The 25,850-nt window shown below is 42.0% G+C and overlaps 1 protein-coding gene across 1 annotated transcript in view; it reads left to right on the top strand.

The window, feature by feature from the left end:
* csmd3b (CUB and Sushi multiple domains 3b) overlaps positions 1-25,850 on the top strand; it is a 2,327,439-nt gene that overhangs the window by 1,568,221 nt on the left and 733,368 nt on the right. The window contains exon 12 of the mRNA XM_068032163.1: positions 816-928. Coding sequence (XP_067888264.1) covers positions 816-928 — 113 coding nt within the window. The remainder of the gene's footprint in view (positions 1-815; positions 929-25,850) is intronic.

Below are 25,850 nucleotides of genomic sequence, written 5' to 3'. Positions count from 1 at the left end.
TTTCAAGAGAGGAGGGATAAGGGAGAATATTGAGAAAACAGTATGCAGCATATTAAAAGCATGCCATGAATTTGGAAATAACAAAAAATGCTGGAAAAACTCAGCAGGTCTGGCAGCATCTTTGGAGAGAGAAGCAGAGATAATGTTTCAGGTCGGTCACCTTTCATCAGAACTGGCAAAGGTTAGAAATGTAATATGTTTTAAACAAGTAAAGTTGGGGGGGGGGGGGGGCGGGGGAGAACAAAAGGGAAGATGTGTGATAGGACAGGGGGCCAGAGAGATCAACTGACAAGGAAGTCATGGGACAAAGGCAAAGAGAGTGTGCCAATGGTGTGATGAAAGACAAAACATTAGTGCAGAGAAAGTGTTTATGACAGAATAATAAGCACCCCTAGCCAAAAGCATGAACATGAGAAAAACAGTGGACAGGCACATGGATTAAAAAAAATGAATTTTGAGATTTGCTTGATATTGATAAACAGCTTGAGCTTCATTATTGTTGTTACAACCTCATCTCAATCTCTTGATTACTTGTACATAAACAGAGTCACAACCTGAGAGTATCCTGCTGCACTCTACTGCGATACGACAGAAATAATATCATTGACTTTTTATGAATGTATTGTTGATTAGCATTATCCTTTGTTGCAATTTAGGTACAGTTGGGTTTGGAGCTAAAATACTGTAATGCTGGAATATTTGAGGTTCAGAAAATCTTGTTTTTTTGAAAGAAAATGGCATTTTGAAAATTGAACATTAGCAAACTGACTTAAAATTGAATGGATTCTTTGTTTTATTTTCTTTATTGGCCGCAGGCTGACGGGTAGCTTTGTCCCAGACCTGATTGTGAGCAAGAGCAATCAGATGTGGTTACATCTGCAAACAGATGAAAGCATCGGATCAATTGGCTTCAAGATAAACTACAAAGGTAAATGATGAAAAGAATCCTGCATTACAAGTACATGCAAGGCATTTTGGACAGCGCTTTCATTCATTTCGTTGAATGCTATTCACTCTTGGTCCTATTGTACAAATCATAATCTGAACTGAGAGTCCTGATAATCCAATGTTAATTGCCTTGCAACTTGCAGAGACAATATATGTCTTGCATCAAATAACCATGACTGAAACCCAATAATTCAAAGAAAGGAAAATGTAGGAGTTATTGTAATTCAGCCCATATATGCACTGCATATGTAGCATATTAAGAAAATATAATAGAAGCTTTCATTTTTAGAAATAATAATTTTAAAACCATTTCAACTGCACATATTTGTGATGTCAGGACTTAATCACCGTTATGATGATCAATAAAGGAAAATTCAACTCTACTAATCTCTGCAATCTTACCATACAATAACTGACTTTTAAAGGGGCCACTTGCTTCAAAAAAAGGTGCTTCAAAAGCCTTCATTTTGTTTAGCTAAGGCACACAAATTTCCTAATTCTTGGAGGTGAGCATTGTTGGGCAGGCCGGTATGTATTGCCCAACCCTAGTTGCCCTTGAGAAAGTGATGGTGTGTCTAGGTGACATACTATTCCATTTCAGTGGATAGTTAAGAGTCGCACAGAGCATTCTTTGTCATAGACCGAAAAGGATTATTGCCCATATCACCATGGATTAAACTAAATGGTTGTAATGATGTGAATTTCAAAGTGGACCAATCAATTCCATGAAAAGCAGTAAACGTTTGCAAATGTGTTCTGCAGCGAATGTTCCTTGAAGTCAAATAAACTGCAAAAACAAGATTTGCACTATAAACCAACAATCAATGCTCATACATCATACCTTGCAGCATGCCTGACAACCTTCCCTGCACTAACTGGATATAGTATCAAGTGCACTTTCCTGTCAGGACTTAAGTAACCTGAAGTGACATTTGTCAAAAGTTTTTGTTTGAAATGAATGTGTTGAACTATTTTCCTGTCATGAACTGTTGTTCAACATGTTAAACTCATCAATTACTGATGAATTACATGCAATATCTATTTCTGCTGAACTACACACATTTAACTTGATGTGGATTTTGTTCACATTATTGCAGCTCAAATTGATGACTTACCCCATTGTAATATTTGGAAGTCAAACAAATTAGGAATACTCAGCTGCACATTGTTTCTCAGTAAACCTCACATTATGACATGGTAATCATTATCCCATTAGATTATTTATTAATAGTGCCAATTTGTATATATTATATAATTATAGATATATATATTATGGGGTAGAGCTTCTGCTTTGGGCTCAATCTGACCAGGACAGAAATTCCATCCAAAATTGCATTTGTTTAGAGAGGTGTTTATCATTCCACAAATCTCCACTCAAACTAATTTGCATATCACCAAACGTAAAATCTGCCATGAACCTGCGCAATTGGACATTATTTTAGAATGGTTTTTTTTCAGTTTTGCTTTAAAACGTATTCCTTGATATATTGAAGAGTGTGAGCTTGGTGCAGCTGATACAGCTGAAAATGGGATTAGCACAAACGATAAGCATTTTTAATCAGAGTATCAAGTCCACCACCTGTGAGTACCCCGATTTTTAAATAATCAAAAATGACTTTATAAACAATGCAGAACCTTTCACAAGTTATATTGGTGTACAATAGTCAGTATTTTAGTAAATTTTAAATATATATATATATATATATATATATATATATATATGTTAAAAGGTTTTGAGTGTATATATATATACATATATATACACTCAAAACCTTTTAACATGTGCCTATCAGTGTCCTTGCATCCAAAAGTATCATCTTTATTTTAAGAGCCTCCTCGCAGGCCTACAAATGAGCACAATTAGCAAAAACATGGAGTGGTGATGTTTTTGATCCTGGAGGCGTGGCCAGTCTTTTGGGCGAAGTCTACCATAATGCACTTTACACCAGTGCAAAAGATTGCAGAAACTCGATTTGTATTGTACATAATTTTTAAAAAAATTTCACAGGATGTGGGCATCACTGGCTAGGATAGCATTTATTGCCCATCCCGAATTGCCCTTGAGAAGGTGGTAATGAGCTGCCTTCTTGAACCGCTGTAGTCCATGTGATGTAGGTACACGCACAGTGCTGTTCAGAAGGGAGTTCCAGAACTTTGACCTAACACCAGTGAAGGAACGGCTAAGTTAAGATGGTGTGTGATCTGGAGGAGAACTTTCAGGTGGTGGTGTTCCTATGCATCTGCTGCCCTTGTCCTTCTAGGCAGTAGAGGTAATGGGTTTGGAAGATGCTGTCGAAAAAGCCTTAGTGAGTTGCTGCAGTGCATCTTTTAGATGGTACACACTGCTGCCACTGTGCATTGATGGTAGAGTGAGTGAATGTTTAAGGTGATGGATGGGGTGCCAGTCAAGCGGGCTGCTTTGCCCTGGATGGTGTCGAGCTTCTTAAGTGTTGGAGCTGCACCCATCCAGGCAAGTGGAGGGTATTTCATCACACTCCTGACTTGTGTCTTATAGATGGTGGACAGGCTTTGGGGAGTCAGAGTTACTCGCTGCAGAATTCCCAGCCTCTGACCTGCTCTTGTTGCCACAGTACTTTTATAGCTGGTCCAGTTCAGTTTCTGGTTAATGGTAACCCCCAGGATGTTAATAATGGGGCATACAGTGATAGTAATGTCATTGAATGTCAAGGGGACATGGTTAGATTAGATTAGATTAGAGATACAGCACTGAAACAGGCCCTTCGGCCCACCGAGTCTGTGCCGACCATCAACCACCCATTTCTACTAATCCTACACTAATCCCATATTCCTACTACATCCCCACCTATCCCTATACTTCTCTACCACCTACCTATACTAGGGACAATATATAATGGCCAATGTACCAATCAACCAGCAAGTCTTTGGCATGTGGGAGGAAACCGGAGCACCCGGAGGAAACCCACGCAGACACAGGGAGAACTTGCAAACTCCACACAGGCAGTACCCAGGATTGAACCCGGGTCGCTGGAGCTGTGAGGCTGCGGTGCTAACCACTGCGCCACTGTGCCGCCCTCAATTCTCTATTGTGGGAGATGGTCATTGCCTGGCAATGAACTATTAAGAATTATGCTTGAACTTTCAGAATCTTTTGCACAGGTTTGGCCAAAAAAAATTGCACAACCAAGTGGAAACTCCAGGCTTATATGTTTAGGCATATATTGCATATTATATATACAATATTTATCATATATAGATCTCTATTTTATTTATATATATATATAATGTTACCTCTAGCAATGGATAGCATTTTCAGAAAAAGAAATTAAATTATTTCCTGCTAGTTTTCCTGATTTTGTGAACCTAACATCTCTCAAAAGCTTCTTGTGATGTTCTAATACATTGTTGTTAAGCTGAACATAATTCATCAACTATTTCTGAATATGTTTAGGTTAGATTATCCAGTGATTTAATGCAGTGCTGTTAGCTTTGGGGTTCTCTACTTTTCATAGAAAGTACACATACTGCAGTATAAAACAGTAAAAATCTTAGTTTTGGGTGCTTATTTTCCCTTTTTTTTTGAAGGAATAGCTTTCTTTGTTCTGTATCCATTTCAAGTCGTAGTAGTAGTCAAATATTTCTATTTCAATCTGGGATGTGTTATCCTTCACTTACCAGTGAAATCATTTGTTATGTATTAGTTTACCTCGTTCAACCAGCATTCCACTTGAATCCAGCAAGTGATATTTTATATATTTTTTTAGAAAACATGCCTACAGGTACATCCTAAAGTTCAGACATTTGATTGTCATGATATGGATTGAAAGTTTATCCCAAGTCAATTTGAGCATAGTCTTTAATAAATAAAAATAGATCCATAAGCTGTTTTTGGAAATAGAATTCCTTACAAAAGTATGTATCAATAAACTAGAAAGCAGCAACAGATTCTAGTTATCCAAGAAAGCAGTATTTACAGCACTGTTAAAATTGGATAAGAAAGGGAAATAACATGCAAATTTCAGAGCAGAATCAAAGTTCTGCATTGGACAAACTGTTGCTTCCTCATCATAGAGTTTGTCAAGTGTTGCCAGGCATTACAGCAGTTTTAGTCTTAGATAGAATACTGCTTCACCTAAGATGCCACCTCGTGGAGGTGTCAGCTAAAAGAAAGATTTATATAGCACCTTTCCCGATACCCAGATGTCCTAAAGAGCTTTACAGCCAATTAAAAACTTTTTGAAGTGTAGTCACTATTGTAATGTAGGAAACAAAGCAGCCAATTTGTGCACAGGAAGCTCCCACAAACAGCAATGTGATAATGACCAGACAATCAGTTTTTGTGATGTTGATTGAAGGATCAATATTGACTAGGACACCAGGGATAACTCCCCTGCTCATTTCAAAATTGTACCTTGGGATCTTTTACATTCACTTAAAGGGGCAGACAGAGCCTTGGTTTAAATCTCGTGTGAGAGACAGAGCCTCCAACAGTGTAGCCCTCCCTCAGTATGACACTGGAGTGTCAGCCTAGATTGTTGTGCTCAAATTCTGGAGTGGGACTTGAACCCACAACCATCTAACTCAGAGGTGAGAGCGCTACCAATTGAGCCACAGCTGACATGCCTGATAGAGTGCTATCCCCATTAGTCATTGAACAGTGAGTCTTGCCTTAGAACGTTTCCCATGTGATAATTAACAATGGTTTTCCTACTACATTTCCAATCTTCTTTCTACATTACCAGCCTTTGATAAACTCCACAGCCTTTTTAAGCACTTTCCCATCCATTATCCCACAGTCCCCGAGAGCCCACCTCCATGACATGAAAATACATTTTTATCCTGTATCTGTGCCCTCAACCACCAGCTCTACATATTTCAACAGCTTTCTTTCATGCACACTTCTCTTCCATGGAGTCACGAGTCATAAGAAATTCTCTTATCCCCAAGTTCTGCTGTCTCTAATCATTTTTGTCATGATTGTATGTGTGGGCTTGAGTATTAGAGAATATATGGTACTTGGAACAGAAACTAAAAATAGCTTTGGGGAAAACACCTGACCTGGTGGTTGTTGTAAGGTCAGGTAAGCTTATGTTGCTGTAGTGAGAACAGTGAATAGAACTCTACAGAAGTCTTGAATAAAACACTTGTTAAATCTTTGTTAAAGTTAAAATGGTGATTTCAAGTGTGGTTCATGTGACATTAGCGACGTGGTAAATTCGGAAATATTTAGGATTGTGTCCAGCATTTGCTGGAGCTGATATGTCTGCAGTCCGGAAAATTGATCCGTTTGATCCGATGAGTGATGCCAGTTTTGTCAGTGTGAAATGGAAAGCATGGCTGGAGGAGTTTGAAGCGTATGCTGACAGTCATGGTTTGCTTTTGGACAGGGCAACGGAGGTGCAGAAAGCACAGCAATGGGCATTATTACTGTTCAGTGTAGGTGCATCGGTGAGGGAGACTTTCAAGACATTACCTGACATGGGAGTAAAGGTGGATTTGAACGTACAGTGAAAGCTTTGAAGGACCATTATGTGGTGACGCCAAATGCCACATTCCAAAGGCATGTTTTCCATCAAATGAAACAGAAAGATGGGCAAAACAGTAGCCCAATTTGTGACTGGTATGAGGCAGGCTTCAGATGGATGCAATTATGTTGTAACGGATAATGGATCACGTAGTCCAACATTGCAAGTCAGATAAGTTGAAGCACAGGCTGCTGGAAAGAGGAGGTGACGTAACGTTGGATGACACTTTGATGATAGTGGCTGCATCGAAAGCAGTGGTTGGACAAGTTCACAGCATGAAACTTTATCTCATTTCCGCCATCGACACGAAAAAATCTGAGGTTAATCGAATGACAGAATGGAATCCAGGTACACGTGAATGTACACAGCCAAAGTCTGAGAGAGAGTGCTTCAGATGTGGCAACTTGGTGCACTATGGAAGAGATGATTGCAGCCCTGCCAAGGGAAAGATATGCAGAAAATGTGGGGGCAGAGCCCATTTTGCCCAGAAGTGCAGATGCAAAGTTGAACAGAGTGGCAAACCTGGCAAACCATGTAAAGGAGGGAGAGATGAAAGTAGTACAACTGTGAGATGAGTTGAAAAAGATGCAGTGAGTGAGGACATGACTAGCAATCGTAGATACATGTTTTCTGTCAATGGAAGCAACCATGAGAAAGTTCCAGTGATTGTTGGGGGTGTTGAAGTGAGCATTATTGTAGATTCATGCAGTAACAGTAATGTCATCAACAGAGCATCGTGGGAGTAAATGAAGACAAAGAGAATCAAGTGCACATCGCTAACATTTTTCAAAAAGCTTTATCCTTACACATCTAAAGCCCCACTTCAAATTGTTGGATGCTTCACAATGAGTTTAAGAGCTGGAGATCAGAGTGTGGAGGCAGAATTCATAGTGATTGAGGAGGAAGGTGAGCCTCTTCTGCGTAGAGAAACTGGCCAAGCCTTGGGGGTGCTACGCATTGGATTGGAAGTGAATTCTGTGAAATCCTATGCGGAGTTTCGAGAGGAGTTTTGACCAGTGTTTCAAGGAATTGGGAAGTTGTACAACCACCAAGTGAGATTAACAATTGACAAGAATGTGAAGCCTGTAGCTCAGTCTGTACGCAGGACACCTGTTGGTCTCAGAGGGAAAGTTGAGGCAAAGATCAAGAAACTGATTGACCAATACATCATCGAGCAAGTTGAAGGATCATCACTGTGGCTGAGCCCTGTTTTGGTAGTGCCTAAACCAAATGGTGATATTGGACTCTGTGTTGATATGTGACAGTAAATGAAGCAGTAGTGAGAGAAAATCACCCAATTCCCACTGTGGATGAAATCATTCAAGAGTTGTCAACAAGCAAGGTATTCTCTAAATTGGACTTAAAATGGGGATACCATCAGCTGGAACTTCATCCTGATTCAAGGAAGGTGATTACTTTTGTCACTCATTGTGGACTTTACCAATACAAGAGATTGCTATTTGGCATGAATGTGGCACCAGCGATTTACCAACATGAAATTCAGAAGGTGATACAAGGGACCCCAGAAACAGCCGATAACTCATTACATCATTATTCTTGGAGCCAATAGAGAGGAACACGATGAGAAGTTGAGATTAGTATTGGCTAGATTGCAGTCAACAGGACTTACGGTAAATATAGACAAGTGCTTGCTGGGTGTGACAGAGCTAAAGTTCATGGGCCATAAACTCACAAGCAGTGGAATCAATCCTGCCAAAGAAAATATAGAAGCAATAGCAGAGGCATGTTAACCACAAATTGCTTGTGAAGTGAGAAGTTTTCTGGGACTTGTGAGCTATTGTGCGAGGTATATCCCAAACTTCGCTACCCTGGCTGATCCATTAAGGAAGTTAACCAGAAAGAATGAACGGTTCAGCTTTGATAAAGAACAAAAAGTAGCATTCAAAGCTTTGAAAGACAGCTTGACAATTGCTTGAACGCTGGGATACTATGATCTAAAAGTACCAACAAAAGTCATTGCAGCTGCTCGTTCAGTAGGATTAGGAGCAGTGCTGGTGCAAATGCATGCTGAGGGCCCGAGAATCATTGCTTATGTGAGCAGATCGCTGACATGTGTGGAGAGGAGGTATTCTCAGACAGAGAAGGAGGCCTTAGGATTGGTGTGGGCATATGAAAGATTTCATGCATACTTGTTTCTCACCATTACAGATGATTTATTCTCCCAGATCCAAACCATGTGCCAGAATCGAAAGATGGGTTTTGAGACTCCAGCAAGGTGGTTCATATTGCGGGAAAGATGAACATTGCTGACTCCTGTCACGACTACTGAGGGAAGATCAAACAGGCAGATCTTCTAGAGTAGCTGAATCATTCATGCAGTTTGTGGCAGTTCATGCTACACTGAGAGCAATAACAACCACAGAGATTGAAAGAGAATCTGACAAAGATCTAGAATTGAATGACATCAGACAGAGAATCCAAGCTGGAAATTGGGAGAATTGCCCATTCAGAGCATACATCATTATACAAGATGAACTGTACACATTTGGGAATTGTATTCTCAGAGGTAACAAACTTATAGTGCCACAAAAGCTTAGGCCTAGACTAGTGATGCTAGCTCATGAGGGTCACTTGGGAGTAGTTGGTACTAAGCAAAGCTTATAAACTAAAGTATGGTGGCCATGGATGAAGAAAGATGTGGAACAGTTTGTCAAAACATATCATGGATGTCAACTTGTCAGTGGACCCAATCCACCAGAACTAGTACGCAGCACACTGTTACTGGCTGGACCATGGGAGGATGTAGCAGTTGACTTCTTATGTCTATATCCGTCAGGAGAGTCCATACTAGCGGTGATTGACTATTACAGCCATTATTATGAGTATGTGGGTAATGAAGTCTACAACGGTAGAGAAAACAGTGTTTGCATTGACTGAAATAATTGCAAGGCATGGTCTACCAGTCATTTTGTGTTCAGACAACGGGCCTCAATTCATTTCACAGACCTTTGGAGATTACATGCAAGTCACATGTATTCACCATCACAGTGTAACACCTAAATGGCCACAGGCAAATGGGGAAGTGGAAAGACAAAACCAATCCTTAGAGAAACAGATGAGGATTGCTTAGGCTGAGGGTAAAGACTGGAAGGAGGTGGTATTGTCATATGTTGCCATGTATAGAGCAACTATATACACAAAGACGCAAAATATGCACCAAGATACCAGAGCTGAGGGACATTAGAGTCGATCAGGAGATTCAAGATCATAACGCTGAGAAAAAGGCTGTTGCAAAGTTTCATGCAGACCACAGAAGGAGAGCTAGACAGTCTGATGTGATGCCTGGTGATGAGTATTGCTGAGACAGGAAAGTCCGAATAAGATGGATACTCCATGTTATCCCAAGCCATACACTGTTATTGCAAAGAAGGGAAACAGTGTAACTATGTAATTGCCAGAAGGAATACTGTATGACAGAATTTCTTCATGCGTGAAAAAGTATCATGCTGACAAAGACACAACAGCAGATGAACCAGCTGTAGGAGCTGAGGCGAAGCTGACATCCAGCAATTCAGATGTCCAAGCCAGTGATGCTGTTGACAGGCAGACAGCTAGCTATCCAGAGGGAGAAACATCAGATACAGAGGAGACAACAACATTTCCTAATCCTGATGTGGTGACCAGAGTTCCTGAGACAAGAGGAAGACCACAGCACTAGAGGATACCACCAAAACAATATGAAGATTGTGTGCTGTGATTATGTTCAAAAATCATGGCCAAGTTTTGGTCAGATAAGGGGAGGAATGTCATGATTGTATGTGTGGGCTTGAGTATTAGAGAAAGGAAACTGAAAGTAACTTTGTGTTTTGGGGAAAACACCTGACCTGGGGGTTGTTGTAAGGTCAGATAAGCATATGCTGTTGTAGTGAGAACAGTGAACAGAAGTCTACATAAGTCTTGAATAAAACCCTTGTTAAATCTTTGTTAAAGTTAAAGCTGTGATTTCAAATGTGATTCATTTCAGCCTGAGAGGTGACAATTTACAATTCATGACAATCCACCTGCTGCTATTCCTCAATTGCAGGTCCTTCTTCACAAAGTCAATTAACACCTGTCCTCTTTTGTGTTTGTCTTTCACTTCTTTGATCTGGTGCAGCAATGCATCCTTACCACTTGCTGGTATCATGTGTGCACCTCTATTGAAGGACTGAAGGCCAGCATGATGTTTCCCAAATTGGACATGTTCCCTGAATTGCCCACCCTGCAGGCTCACCAAATCCAGCCTAATTGGTAGTACATCATAATCATTCTCTTAACAAGAAACTAAACCAACTTGGACTCATTATCCAAAGCTGCTTCAGTGATAATATTTTGTTTATTTATGCTGTCACCCAACACCTATTTGCCGTCCTGACAGTCCTGTGCAGACTTTTATCATTCTGTGTTCTTGCTCACTTTCCATAATACCAACTCTTACCCACTTGTAGGAATTGTAATTTCTCTCTTCTCCTGTAATTGCTTTTACTGCTTCACTGAATGTTGCTTCCACAATCACTAAGCATTACATTGTAAATGGGTCCAAATTGGAAAATATTTAAACACTTGCCTTTAAATGTACACTGCAGAACAATTTGGTTTTTCACATCAGTGCCTCGCATTATTTGTTTTTCAGTTACTTGTATCATTTGCAAGTCTTTTTCTGGGATTTTAGCACATTGTTGTTTCGACTGATGAGCTACAGAACTTATATTGATCTATTAAGATGTGAATGGCTTTACACTGTAAGCAAGTAAAGATTTACATTTTGATGTGCAGTTAAAATTATATTTAAATCAGTTTGTTTTGAAATTTGGTTTTGCTTTTTTGCTGTTTATTTTTCCAGCAAATAAAATACATTTATAAAGCTCAACTAGTTGATCTCAGCATCTTAAGTTAGTACAGTAGATAATTAGCATTTTTAAAAATTAATATTTTCATGCTTGCTTCAATTTTTGTTGCAGTTTTTTGGTACACTTAAGTTCCTATTTAATGCTATAACTTTGTCTTTTTAATTAAATTTCTTTGTTGAAGGGTTGGTATTCTTAATAGCAATTTTTAAAAAATGTGATTAATTCTACATTCTCCCTCTTTCTTTTGTTTCTGTGTGGCTTTTTTTAAGCTGTTTAAACAGGAAGGCCAATTTTGAATTTAAGGGTGGCAGTGGACCAGATTATATTTGTAGGGTTCTGAGGATCAGTCCTCCAGATTCCACAAAAAAATAATTTTAAGCCGACTTTTGCTTGGCCTCTTTGGTTGTATTGGCTGTAGAACTGATCAGTTCATTAACAGTAAATGCTCCAACCAGTTCCAATCTAAAATGATGATTAGGTTCCTCTGATCCTGGTTTGTATATTAAAATTGACCTACTGCCTGCAACGGAAGGGCACTTAGGGTGCCTGGTTCTAGGCTTCCTTCAAAACGGCATCAACCACATTGTCAGGTTTACTGGGGCTACCAACCCCACTTTGAGGCCTTTACACTCCATTAATCTGCAGGGTGCCAAAGAGGAAGCAACAGTTACCTCTCTGATAAGGACATCAATGAGCTGGATTAGAGGAAGCTATGAATGCACTCTCTTATCCCATTTGCAGGTGGACATGTAAACATTGTGGGAATGTCCAGGGACTGCTGGATTAGGGGCAGAAACCTGTGCATAGAAATTCAAGGGGGTTCAATAATTGTTATGCAGAGTGCGTGGGGATGAATTCCCATACCTCAATAGAGAGGTTCAAGTCACATAATATATTGAGTTTCGTACCTGATTATCAAGCTGCAGATGTCTAATAGGCATTCCTTGCCAGCTTGTTGATGAAAAGAAATTGAATATCAGATAAGTGGCTAAAGGGGACAGGAAAGGTGGACAATTGGTGGGGTCGGTTGTGGTGGCTGGGAGGGATGGTAGTGGTTGGTGGAGATTGAGGGTGAGGAGGGAAGCAGATGTCTAGATTGGGGGTGGTAGAGGCCAGGATGATTGGGCGGGAGTGGTGGTGTTTAGGGGAGGGAGTAACTCTGACTGCCAGTGGCCCGCAGTTTTGATATGTGGTCAAAAGGAGCAGTCCTGATCCTCTTAGCTTCACATTCAGATAGGTATATTTTACACATTTGCCTTGCAGGCTGCAATCAACAACAGGCCATTTAATGACTGCCTGTTAGGCTGCATATAGGCCCAGTTTTCCTGAATGGAACTGACACTGACTAGCTCAGACCAAAACAATATTCCAAATGGAGCTTCAAATAGGTCTGAAAAACAGGCGCTACTTAGTTGAATTTCTCGGGCCTGATGTAAGGGACCACCCTCCTACTTGCTTTAGTCCCTGTGGCTGGGAATGCTAATCTGTCAAGTGAAGAGCAGAGGAAAAATTTATCCTATTGCTTTTAAAATGCAAACATATATCAAGAGAGTAATTTTAATCTAACTGGCTGAGCAGGATGACAGGATTGGATCAGCCACCTGTTTTTCATTGCACTGATTTCGATGGAGAGTAAAAACATAAAATGGAAGGCTGATCCAATTCTGTCAGTTGTCTGCTGGGCCAGTTAGTTTAAAATTCTCCCCTTATATTAAAGAAAAATTTTTTGGTGGATGTACAACCTGCTGATGTTTAAAAAAAAAAATGGCAGCACTGGAGAAAGCAGCCAACTTGGGCAACGTGGTTTGCAGCTAATTTGAAGAAATGAGAGGCAAAGTTCAGGAAGGAGTTTTTATATGTCCTCGTAGCAGAGACACTAATCAGGAGGGAACAGTTTGTTTGGCTTGGAGGGCAAGGACTGGAAGCCTGTGCCAGCTGTGGTTCTATTGGTAGCACTCTTGTCTGTGAGTCAGCACAAACTGCAGGCTGACACTGCAGTGCAGTACTGAGGGAGTGCTACCCTGGCAGAGGTTCCATCTTTTGGATGAGATATTAAACTAAGGCCCCAGCTGCTCTCTCAGGTGGATGTATAAAATTCCATGGCACTATTTTGAAGAGCAGGGGAGTTTCTCACTGGTGTCCTGGCCAATATTATTCCTTAACCAACATCACAGAAACAGATTATCTAGTCATTATCACATTAATATTTGTGTGCAAATTGGCTACTGTGTTTCCTACTTTTACAACAATGACGACATGTCAGAAGTACTTCATTGTAAAGCAGTTTGGGATGACCTGAGGTTGTAAGTCTTTTTTTTTCTAAAAATGTAGTGCATGCTTTGTAGATGCAGTTTGCTGTTGTGGTGAGTGCCACCTTCTTGACCCCAGGACTCCTTTGCAGTGCAGGAAGAAGTCTAACAATTTCACCACAGCCACCAAGGTAAGCTTACCTGCTCCCTGACCTTTCCTTCAGTCTCTTTTTAAATGCTGAACACTCCTTCACTCATTACCCTCTTACTGCCGAAGGAGTCAGAAATGAAAGTTTGGATTGACAGTGTGACATGTAGTCTTCATAGACAGCCCTTGGTTCCAGAGTCTGTGCACTCAGGGTCCTGCTGTAAAAAGAAGGATGCTGAATGAGCAGCGCACTCACATGGAGGTAGTGAAGACCATCTATTAAATCCTGAGACAAATTGCAGATAGTAAAGTCGCCAAAGCAAAGAGCTGCTATCAATGTTACACTCAGTACCAATAACTGAGAAGGATTTGATACAATGTAATGGTGGCACCAGCAGCATCTGCTGCTGCAATCCCTGATGGAGAGGCCACCAAGCCAGCCAATGCATCCAATGTGGTTGCTTTGATCAATGGCCTTTCGGCCTTTGGGAGCTGTCTGTAAAGAAAAATGGCAACCAACTTCTGAGAGATTTAAGATAACATCTCTTGGGATCAGCAAGATCTATTTAATATTCTCAGGCCAGCTCTTTCACTGATCAACAGACACTCGATCCAGGATTTGGTGCAAATGGCATGGCTTGCATGCACCTTCCTGACATGGTCCAGATGACAAATTTGGGGCCCTCCAGTTAACCCTACAAATTTGGTGTGAAAAAAATGTCAGGATCAACATGTTTATGGCATCATTGCAAACAGGAATTAGAGTGAATCTTCAACCCCCCCCCCCCCACCCCCATTAATCAACTGTGGATTATCACTTGATACATCACTTGCCTGTAGGGGTGGCACAGGCAGGAACCCTCACAACACTTAAGAAGTATTTAGATGAGCACTTGAAATGCCAAAGCATACAAGGCTACAGGCCAAGTGCTGGAAAATGGGATTAGAATAGATTGGTGCCTGATGGCTGGCATGGACACGGTGGGCTGAAGGGCCTGTTTCTGTGCTGTATAACTCTATGACTGTATGATGTCACAATTATTAGTATTTCGGATGAATGTTTTCACACATCACCAGGATGGATCATTGGTCTCCATCATGATGGCTAGTCAGAGCTAGTATTCTCTGGAACACATATTTTGTTTTTTTTAAACCTATACTAAGTCCATGTCCCTGGTAAGGTTACTGCCATATATTTTCCATGTAAATAATTGGAATTTTGATATTATTTGGACTCAGTTACAAAGAATTAACTTTTTAACACTTATTTTTGGAAATAGTCAGCAATAATTTACAATTATATACCATTCATCATGTACTGGGGAAAGTGGGCATTTTTCAGAGGGTTTGCAATGACAGTTAGAGGTAAAAGGTGAATTGTTTTTGGAGCATGATTCCAGAAAGCAGGCAGGTAGTGGCTGAAACTTCTGCCTCAAATAAGCAGTAATCAGGAGTACCAAGATTGAAATATATGGCTGGAAAATTCCCCTGCTGGGTACAAGCAAGGCTGTGATAGATTTGAGGAAAAGGAGCTGGAAATCTATTTGCTGGACTAGAGCAAGGCAATGCAGCTTGGCAGTGAAAAGGGCTGATGGGTGTGCAGGACATTACACAGTGAAGGACTTGGGTCACAACATAATGAGTTAGCTGAAGTTTGTGAAGGGTTGTGGTAGTGAAATGAGGTAGTAAACTCTTAAAATAGAATTTGATAATTGCTTCATAAAGAGAGATATTAAAAAATATGGAAAATAAGCAAGATATTTGGGGGAAAAACACCAGCGCAGACTTGATGGACTGAAAGGCGTGCTTTTGTATTAAAACATTATATGATTTTAGAGACACAGAGCTACCCTACAGAGGGGAGACAGTAGAGGAGAATGAAATGGTCAACAGTATTGAAGGTTGCAGTGAGAAGTGGATGGCTCTGCAAGCTGCTATTGCTACTGCACTAGTTGTCAACTGTATCTTTGACCAGCATTGTATTGGTGTTGTAAATGGGTATTAAACCAGACTGGAGGATTCAAACAGGAAATAGTGAGATAATGCAACATATTGGGTGATAATGGTCTGGTCAAGGGCGAATGAAACAAAGACTGTAGTTTGAGAAGATAAAAAGCTCAAAGTTGGATTCTAAGAAGTGGGCTTATCCGGATGGTTTTGAAAGAGGTGGAAACAGTGGCTGAGAATAAGGAACCAAGAAAGGGAAGTCAGGTAGTCAAAATTCAGTCAAAAAGAGCTTGAGGGAGCAGAGAGTGGGCTTGATTGTGGAAAGAAATTTGATGAAAGCTGGGGGGAGTGAAGGCAAAAGCTGCAGTTTGATGGGAGGGAGGCTGAGGCCTGAGGTTAGGGGCAAGGAGGGGCTGGAGTGAGTGAGGCAAAAGTAGTGAAAGAATCACACCAATTTTGGAAACAAAGAATGTCACGAGTTTCCAAAGTCATTGTGAAGGAAGTATTGAGGGTGCTGGGAAGGAGATGAAAAAAAAATTAGAAGCTCGTGGTGCAGAGAAGTTTTGTGCAATCCTTATCCTTCAGGATGATTATGGATGACAGGAGGATTTGGCCATGACGAAGAAAAGGTGATATTGCTTGAAATTGTTACTCTACCTCTGATGGTGGACAGCCATTCATATTATATGATATGTGTACTACAGTCTGTGGAATATAGACTTGAGTCCATCAGGTTTACTGTTCTATCAAGTTGAACAGTGATGGTGGAAAAACATCGCAATCTGGTGAAAACAAGCATTGAAAAGGGAAGCAAAGCAGTCATTGGGCAAATTGAAGGAGGTACTAATAATACAGGTGACAGGCCAGAAATGAAGGAACGATAATAAGAGAATTTATGCAAAGTTAGGCATTGAGAATTACGGCAATGTGGGTCCTCTTTCCTTTGAAACTACTGCTCCAGTTCCAACCTTTCTGCCTTCTCTAAAGTTCTGGAGTTAATCATTGCAACCAAATTTCACATTCACCCCTCTCACCCAAATTGCCTGAATCCAGCTTGCAGTCTTCCCACAACAGTCAGTGTGACTATGACCATCTTCGAGCTCTGTGCAACTTTTGACAAAGTTGCCTATGCCTCTCCTTTCTGATGTGTCTCAATAAAATCGAACTCCCATGGTTCCATTCCTACCATATGCTGCATTCCTGTTGGTTTTGCTTGCAGAATGCGATAGTGCCATGTTATCACATGTGAACATCTTTCTGATATTCACTCAGCATAAATCGGATAAATTTTCCAGCATCCGTTAAAATAAAACATTCTTTCAGGATCAGTGCCAGGGCCAGTTTATAAGTCAGGTACTTTGCAACAGTAAATAATTATTGCAATTTTTGGGCAAACTTTTCTTGATATTATGACTTTAATGAAGGGGACACTATATAAAATGGAATTTCAGGATTATGAAAGTCAAGTGGTAAAAATGCACTTTAACCATCTAGCTGATTAGGTTACACTTGAGAACACATTTTGTAAGTGCTTTAGAATTGAAGTGAATGTAAAATGACTGCTTCATCACTGTCTGATATCTGCATTGAACCTTTTAGTGTGTCCTCCATAGTGATTGAATATTGGATTTTACACCATACTTAGTGTAATTAATCTGTTAACATTAAGCAGACACAATATAGTAATGCGTTTAACTTTGTATCCTTAAAAAAAGCTAATTGATCTCTTGTGGCTTTTCTCATGGGGACAAATATTAAACAGAATGTTAGTATAGTAAACAGAATTTTATATATAATTTCAGCAAATGCTGGAAATGCATAGGTCTGGCAATCTTTGTATTAAAAAATTAAAAGATTTGGGCATAATTGCACTGAGAAATAAGGAGGTTCTCTCTTCTGATAAATGGCTTTCATCCAAAACATTAATTTGCCTGTTCTCTTTATCAATGCTGATGGACTTAATGTTGGTTTTTTGGAGTTCCATGAGAACGAGATGGGAGGAGACGGGAGAGGACTTTTCAATCCAGGAGCAAAGAGCTTTCTGCCAGTTCAAACTGATGTAACCCCTCTCCACTGACACAGGTTGCCAAGCATAAAGAAATATTTCTACATTATTATATATATCTTGAAGTGAAAAAAGGAATCACAAAAGAATGATGAATGCATTGAGTGCAAAAGTAGACTGAAGTGCAGGCCAAATATTAGAGAAAATTATATTTTTAAATTGATATGGAAAACAAACAAAATGCAAATATTTAGGGGATAAAAGCCATAGATTATTTCTGTTCAGAAAATATTGGAAATTTGAAACCAAAAGAGAAAATACTGAAAAAAAAATACCAATCGGTCACGTGACTACCCTGCTGGCCAACTTGGGGAGTTTTAAATTGTAGAGACAGTGTTTGAACTGGCAGAAAGCTCTTTGCTCCTGGATTGAAAAGACCTCTCCTGGCTGGCTCGCCATGGCCTCTCTTGTCTGCTCCCATCTCTTTCTCATGGAACTCCAAAAAACCGACTGAAGACACATAAACCCCAAGAGAGAAAAGTCTCCTACAGTGAATAAGGTTTAAGAAGAATACCAGGCCCCAACAAAAAGCAAGACCTACCTAAAATCAAGAACTCTACAGTGAGCTCAAAGAACCCCTAACAATAACTCTTCAGATATTGCCTCAAACCTTTCCACTTTATTTTTCTTCTGCTCTTTTCGATCTCTATTTGCATGTTTTTATCGCGTATGCATGCTAACATGGGCACGTTGTGTATCCGTAGACGTCAACCGAATTAGAGTTTAAGTTTCGTAAAATTTCAACTTTTTTAAACCTGAGAAAGCCTGTTTGTGCTAGTTTCTTTGCCTCATAATTAGAAAGCAGTGAACAAGGATTCACCAAGGGGGAGCCAAAAATAGTGTGTTTAAAAAGTAAGTCCCTGTTACAGTAAGACCAGATGAAGGCTGAAAGGGAACCCTAGACCTCTTTCTCACCTGGTCGTTAACAGCAGAAAAAAAAGGATAGATGTTTGGCATAACCAGTGCCGTTCCAACCAACCCAGAAAGTACTTATAGACCCCAAGGCCATGAAATTTTTGGGCTACATAATGATTGCTGTCACTGGTAAGTGCATAATTGAAAATCATGCAAAGATAAATACAGCAAACGTTTGAGGAAAGAAAACACATTCAGAATAGAAAACTCATTTACCCATAACTTTAACTATCCTACCCTGCAATTGTCCCTGAACAACTGTCGCCACAATTTAAAACTCCCCAAGTTGGCCAGCAGGGTAGTCACGTGACCGACTGGTATAACCACTTCTGGCTTTGCGTACTGTGTGTGTCAGGGAATGGTCCTTTGTCTACAAACACTGTCTGTTAATATGCAAAAATGTCTTTCCAGCCAGAGACCTGGCAAACCCTTGTAAAAGGCTTTCTCCTCTTCCCAGCGACAATTTGAAATTTAATGTCCATGTGGCGAAATTAATGTGCCTCATTCTTGGCCGTTGGGGGCCTGCGTGTTGCTGCCCATCAGATATAAAAGCTATGAGGTGCCTGTGATTTCCAGACATCCAGGGCTGGATTTTATCTCGGTAACAGGCCAGAAGAGGAGTTGGGGGGCAATCCCACCTCGACCCTTTATCAGACCCATGGCTGAATTCAACAATGGGCAGGTAATTAACTACCCGTCATCAGGGATGCCGTCCCCTTTCAGGGATAAGGTCACGCCCCAAGAGCTACTGGCCAATCGGAGGCTGGCAGCTCAGCAGTACCAGCAATGCCACCATAAGTGCTCGCCATTGCTGATACTGCAGGAGGCCTGGAACCAGGAGCAGGGCAGGAGCCTCAGATGAAGGTAAATGGGGCTGGTATGGCAGGGCCTGGTGAGGGGTGAGGGTTTGGTTGTTGAAGGCATGGGGCAGTGGGTGTTGGTGCAGAGGCAGCCTTTGCCGTCGGGGGCCTGCCGTGGGCCACAGATTTCCTAAGTAAGAGGGCTCCCTCGCCACTGGTTGTGCCAGCTGTGGAGGGAAGAGGTCCTTAGGTGGCCATGAATTGGCCGTTTAAGAGTTTCAATTGGCCTTTGGGCGGGAAGGCCTTCATCAGCCTTCCCCACCCCTGACAAAATTGAATGGCGTCAGGAAGGTGACGGACATTCCACCCCGTACCTTCCTTCACCATTTTATGGGCCCCTCTGGCACCCTGCCCTTCCATAGAGGGCTGATATAATTCAGCCCCCAGCATTGCTAAGGCCATCAGAATCATTTAAAACTTAAAGGACTGGAATTTCCCTACTGCTATCTACTGCTTTTATGAAAACTGCTCTGTTAAGCAAATGGACTAAAACTTTATGTAAATTTTCAGACCCAAACGTTTGCACTGCAACAGAGAACCGTGGAAAGTTTGGCACTGCATTGTCCCTTCTAATAGTATATGAATACCCCCAGGAATACCTGGACTTGGAATGGATCAGGGTGAACCACAAGATTCACCCTGCCCCAGTTCGATCCCCTCATGGCCTCCTGAAATCAAGCCCTGGTATTTTTAAAAGACTATCAAGGGAGGAAAGGCAGTGAATGCTATAGTCTAGACTAGAGCAGGAACCACACCTAGAGTGAGGCATAGCAAAGAGATGACACTACTTGGGGACAAGTTACAAATCAGGAGAGCCATTTTGGAAATGGGGTCGGGAGTCACAGCAGGCTGAGATCAGGGGATAGCTTTCCCGCGGGTGTCAGGACCCAATGTTGGGACCAAATGCAGGTCCCAAGCCTGCACATGACCTCAGAGTATCCACCAGAATAACTTTACCTGCGGCGGCCTTCTAATTGGCCTCCTCTGCATTCACCATCCAATTAAGGATGGTAGGTGGACCAGGGAAACAGGAGGCCCAATAGGAGGACCCACAGCAAAGTCAGGACAGCAGACCCACTGGGAGGGATGCCTTAAAAATGCCAGGGTCCTGGGGGTGCCTTAAAATGGAGGCAGTCATAAAGGCCTCCATCTTCAGTGGTGAAAAAATGACAGAGTACTGTGAGGGGACTCATGCTGGAGGGTTTCCCCCACCAGAAGAGAGCCTGCAGCCAATCCTGGACTCCTGTGAGCATTGTGGCCACCTGATGCTGCAAATTAATTTAGCCATCCATGGCTCACCAACCTCTCGGCAAGAGGCCTTCTCAGCAGCGTTGCCAGGCTCCCAACGCAGTTGGGGAAACATGGCCCTGATTCGGGTCTTAAAGGGCTTTGTGCCTCTCTGCCTCCATGGAGTGGGCAACCTGCCCTGGGAAAGTTGCCTGGAGCTGGGACAACATTTGGGAGCTGTCCTGATGAGTTTTCCCATGGCTTTCCTGGCCCCACACCCATCCCCAAACCCACCTCCATGGGGCCAGGAAAATTCAGCCCATAATGTGCGAAAAGCAGGGGAAGTGACGAGAAGTTGGAGACGGTCTGTTAATAGGTAAATTTTGATTTTTTTTTTCCTACATTTCCATTGCATTATGGGTTTGTAATGTGGTCAATTTTATTTTGAGGTACATAGTGGGGCGGTGCAGTGGTTAGCACTGCAGCCTCACAGCTCCAGTGACCCGGGTTCAATTCTGGGTCCTGCCTGTGTGGAGTTTGCAAGTTCTCCCTGTGTCTGCGTGGGTTTTCTCCGGGTGCTCCGGTTTCCTCCCACAAGCCAAAAGACTTGCAGGTTGGTAGGTAAATTGGCCATTATAAATTGCCCCTAGTATAGGTAGGTGGTAGGGAAATATAGGGACAGGTGGGATGTGGTAGGAATATGGGATTAGTGTAGGATTAGTATAAATGGGTGGTTGATGGTCGGCACAGACTCGGTGGGCTGAAGGGCCTGTTTCAGTGCTGTATCTCTAAACTAAACTAAATTGATCTGATGGCTGCATTTTGGAGAATTTGTTTTTTTCTGGAACATGATCAGTTGAAGTGTTCAGGATTGTTGCATAATATAACAGAGGGTCAGTTAGAAAGTAGTAACATATAGATTTAAACATTTAACCAATATAGAAGAAAAAAATGCTGCTTTGATAGACACAAAGCATTTTATTATTAAATCAAGTAGACCCTTGTGGCATTGCTGATATTGGGTCAAAATATACGTTGCTTTATTATAAAATAAGAGTTTTTCCCACGTGAGGTGGTTTGCCTGATTTGACTGGTTCTGTTGGGAGTATGTCAGATTAGTTGAAGATTTTCATAGACCTATTGTCCCAGAAATTCGATAGTGCCACGTCCATTTATCAGGCTTGAAGCTGACATTTAAGCACTCAATATGGCAGGTGGGACCCGTGCCCTTGCTTTGCAATGCAAGTGTACTGCCTGCCATATTGCTTAAGGCAAATAAAGAGGTGCATATGAAAACAGAGCTCTTAATGCTGGTTTGAGGCCACATGCAAAATTGGGCAACCATGATCATTCGCACATGCCTGTCTTTTTGTACTTATACTTTAAAAATACTGTGCATGGATGTGAAAGGGAAAAGATTTCCTTGCTTCAAAATTCCCAAAATTATACCTGGAAGTTGGCATCTGAGTTTGGAGAGAGAGGGAAAAATGTTGGTGCTTTTTATCCTCATTTGTATGATATCACTACCTCCATTGGATGATCAGTGGAAGATAGATGTTGGAGCTTTCAAAGGGTCTGAGGCCTGTAAGTTGGGGGTTGCATGCCAGATAGCATGGGGCTAGATTCGATATTCCCCAGAACCGGACGTGGGCATCACATGCGATTAACCCGTTTCTGTTGACTGCAACGCAGGCAGTGCAACAGTTTTGTACTTCCTACTGTTTTACATGATTGTAGTGTCCAGCTAGTATTAACCGTGCTGTTGATTGGCTGAATACCTGAGCATGGGGTCAATATTTTGAGTGGTTTCCAGCAGTTAAAACTAACCTGCACTTCTTAAAAGGGAGCTGGATTGTGGCTGGAGCAGGTGCAGGGAGTCCTTCATGAGCTGAATCTGGCTTGGCAAGCATTGATTAATGACGCAATATGCGAGCGCGTAGATCCAATTTTTTCAGATGTTCCACTGGAGGCATTAATGGAGGAGGTGCAAAGGAGGAGAGATGTCCTGTATCTATAGGGGGCTAGGAGGCCCTCCAGGTACACGCTCAAAAGTCAGTAGGACCAAATAGTCGTGAAGGTCAATGCCAGCAGTTAAGCCCCAAGGATCTGGATGCAGTGCCAGAAGTTCAATGACCTCACACAGTGGTTAAGGCAAGTGAATGTACCAGCTCAGATATTTACAATGTATGTAATTTAGAGGATAGCATGTGGTGAGACACTGCATCCAGGCAAGGGGTAAGGATAAGCAGCTTCCAGCTTGCCAGAGGGCAAGGTTTCTGCTGCAGAGGACTCAGATGAGCATTTCAATGGGGCAGCCTACTGAAGAAGGTTGATGGGTAGGCACGACAAAATACGGTGCATTGTGAGGCCTGCGGTCAAGGCAACGAGCATGAAGGAGTCCAAAAGTAACTTGTCCGAGAACTTTGCGTAGAGCTTGGAGCCCATTATTTCCAGCATGAAAGCATTGGCCAACTTCTTCAGCACTCCTGCGGACCCCAGCATGATGCAATATGGCCGATGTCTCAGCTTCCACCAGCAGTCTGAGTGCAGCAGTGGAACCTCAGATGAGGTCGTGCAAGGTTAGCTTGCTGCCAGAAAGCTCAGACTACTGTGATGAAAGGTTAGTTTGCTGCCATGCAAGCTCAGAGTGTTGCCATCATGGTTATGGAATATAGTGTGCAAAAGGAGCTTGCAGAGTCTAACAGCAGGTCAGCAATCTGTCCAACAGATTACTAGGGTTGCTGAGAGGCTGCCCAAAGGGAGTGCATGTGACTTCACAGAGCACAAACCTGCTGTCCTCTTTTAGGAATTAATCCTCCCACCTCTGCCACTCAATTAATCCCCTTGCCTGTCAGCCAGCCAGCCCAAACTGCTGCCACGTAGACTGAGATAATGTAGTTTGCAGCCGACCTTCTAGACCCAAAACTGCTTGAGGTCAGTCTCCAAGGCCACCTGCAGTCTCCTCCACTGAAAGTCAGCAGGTTTCCACCAGCCAGTGGGTAGCACTGTGTCAGAGCACTAGGTCAGGCAAAGGTACACGGATGACTGGCACTAAAGGAATGCACAAGGGTAATTAATTGACTTTTGTATGCAATATGGAATGATTTAGTTTTTTTTTTAATGTTTATTTTGTGTTGGCCTTTATTTTTTGTGTTGTGGCCAAACAGACACTGTGATGGTCAGTGACAGAGTAAAGATAATGTGTGGGACTGCTGATCAATGGGGAATTGGGGTTGTCGTTATTAGCATCACACTTTGATGAGTTCTACACAGACAGCCTTGCCAGAAAGGAGCTGCCTCCTTTCTTCCTTCTCTTCCTCCTCTTCCTCCTCCTCATGTTCCTGCTGCTAATTTGCTTGTTGTATAGCTAGTGGTATGGGCTGTCACCACATGGTGGTGAGGTTGTGCAAGATGCAACAGACCATCACAAATTTTGACATCCACTCTGTCCAGTATTGCAGGGCTCCTCCTGAGTGATCTAGGAGCAGGAAGTGTTGCTTCAGTACTCCACGGGTCTGCTCAACACATTTCATGTGACAGAATGGTTTTCATTGCATGCATGGGTTGTGCAGTGGGGTCATCAGCCATGTGATCAGCGGATATCCCTTGTTGTGTAGTAGTCACCCTTTGGTTTGCTGCGGTGGTTTAAATGCAGCTGACACAATGGACTACCACAGAATGAAGGCATCATGACTGCTGCCAGGATACCAGGCAATGATCAACGTGATTTTTTGCGTATGGTCACACCCCTGCTGGATGTTAAGGAAGTGGAATCCCTTTTGGTTGTAGTACAGGACACAGTTGACATGTGGTACTATGCAAAGCGATGTGTGTGCAGTCAATATCACTCCACCTGCTCGTCCCTGACACAAGACAATGAAATGTAATTAGCTCACAACGAATAGAGAGCATCAATGACCTTCCTTATGCAACATTGGATGACAAATTTTAACATGCTGCATATATCCCCAGCTTCAGCCTGGAAGGACTCAAATGCCTAAAAGTTAATTGCCATAGTCAGTTTCACATCCACTGGCAATGCATTCTGTGGCCACTCTGAGGTTGCAGCAGACGGGGCAGATTTCAGTGAGGATATCCTTGCGCATGTTATTCCTGCTGAGGTTCAGGTAGGAGAATTGATTCCTTAACACCCTGGGAGGATATGGCCTCCTGCTGATTGCTCTTCTCTCCCCCCCCCCCCCCCCCCACCCCCCAATTCCAGCATCTCGTATTGTTCTGCATGGTCTCGGCTCATTTTCCAAGACTACTTGTATTCCAAATAGAATAGCTACTAATGCCTGGGAGCCATTGGTTTGTGCATAAGCCTTGAAGTCAGCAAAAACTCCTTCAGCACCTGCCATACAAATCACTGTAGACTTCTGCATCTTTAAACCATAGAAAGCACCAAAAACTTGTAAAATCAAAACAAAAGGCAGAAGCAAAATCAGTCAGAAACTAACAAGTAAGTAGTTGGTGATCCCTGTAAATAATGCCATAGTTTGGGCAGGGATGGGGGCTGTGGGGGCGGGGTGCGCTTTCTGCTGCTGAATATGTGTTCAGCTGTGTGAGGCTGAGAGGCCATTAGCTAGAGCATTGAGCCCCAAAATGGCACTATTGGCATCAAATCAGAGTTGTACACTGACATCATGATTTCTCAGCTCTGCATACTTGCAGCAGCTGTTCACTGCGTCTGCCCTAAAGCCCTCACCAATATGGCATCCAGTGTGACTTGCCGCAAAAGTTTGTATTCATGCCACGGATGCCATTTTGGATCCCAAACAGTACCCAAGCAATAGGTGCTGTTGATCCGAATTTCACAGCACACATGTTTGCAATCCCTGGTGGTGATGGATGGAGCAGTGACTTGGATAGTACATGTTCCCAATTCCTGGAGTCTCGTGGGATTGAGTGTCTCCAGTACCTGGCAGTTACATGTAGATAAATGAAGGTATTTTATAATTTGAATATCCATATATGTATCTACACAGCATGAAACAGTATTTCATAACTATTTTAAAATGTGGATTAATTTAGCTTCCCATCGGTGGTCATATGTCTGAAGGCTGTTTTCAGAGGAACATTGAATTTGAAAATGATTGAACCAAATGCAGTTAAGTACAATTTTTTTTAAAATTGT

The sequence above is a fragment of the Heterodontus francisci genome, chromosome 5 (genome assembly GCF_036365525.1).
Source record: "Heterodontus francisci isolate sHetFra1 chromosome 5, sHetFra1.hap1, whole genome shotgun sequence".
Taxonomy (NCBI): domain Eukaryota; kingdom Metazoa; phylum Chordata; class Chondrichthyes; order Heterodontiformes; family Heterodontidae; genus Heterodontus; species Heterodontus francisci.
The sequence above is the reverse complement of the archived record's forward strand: the minus strand, read 5'-3'. Positions and strand labels throughout refer to the sequence as shown.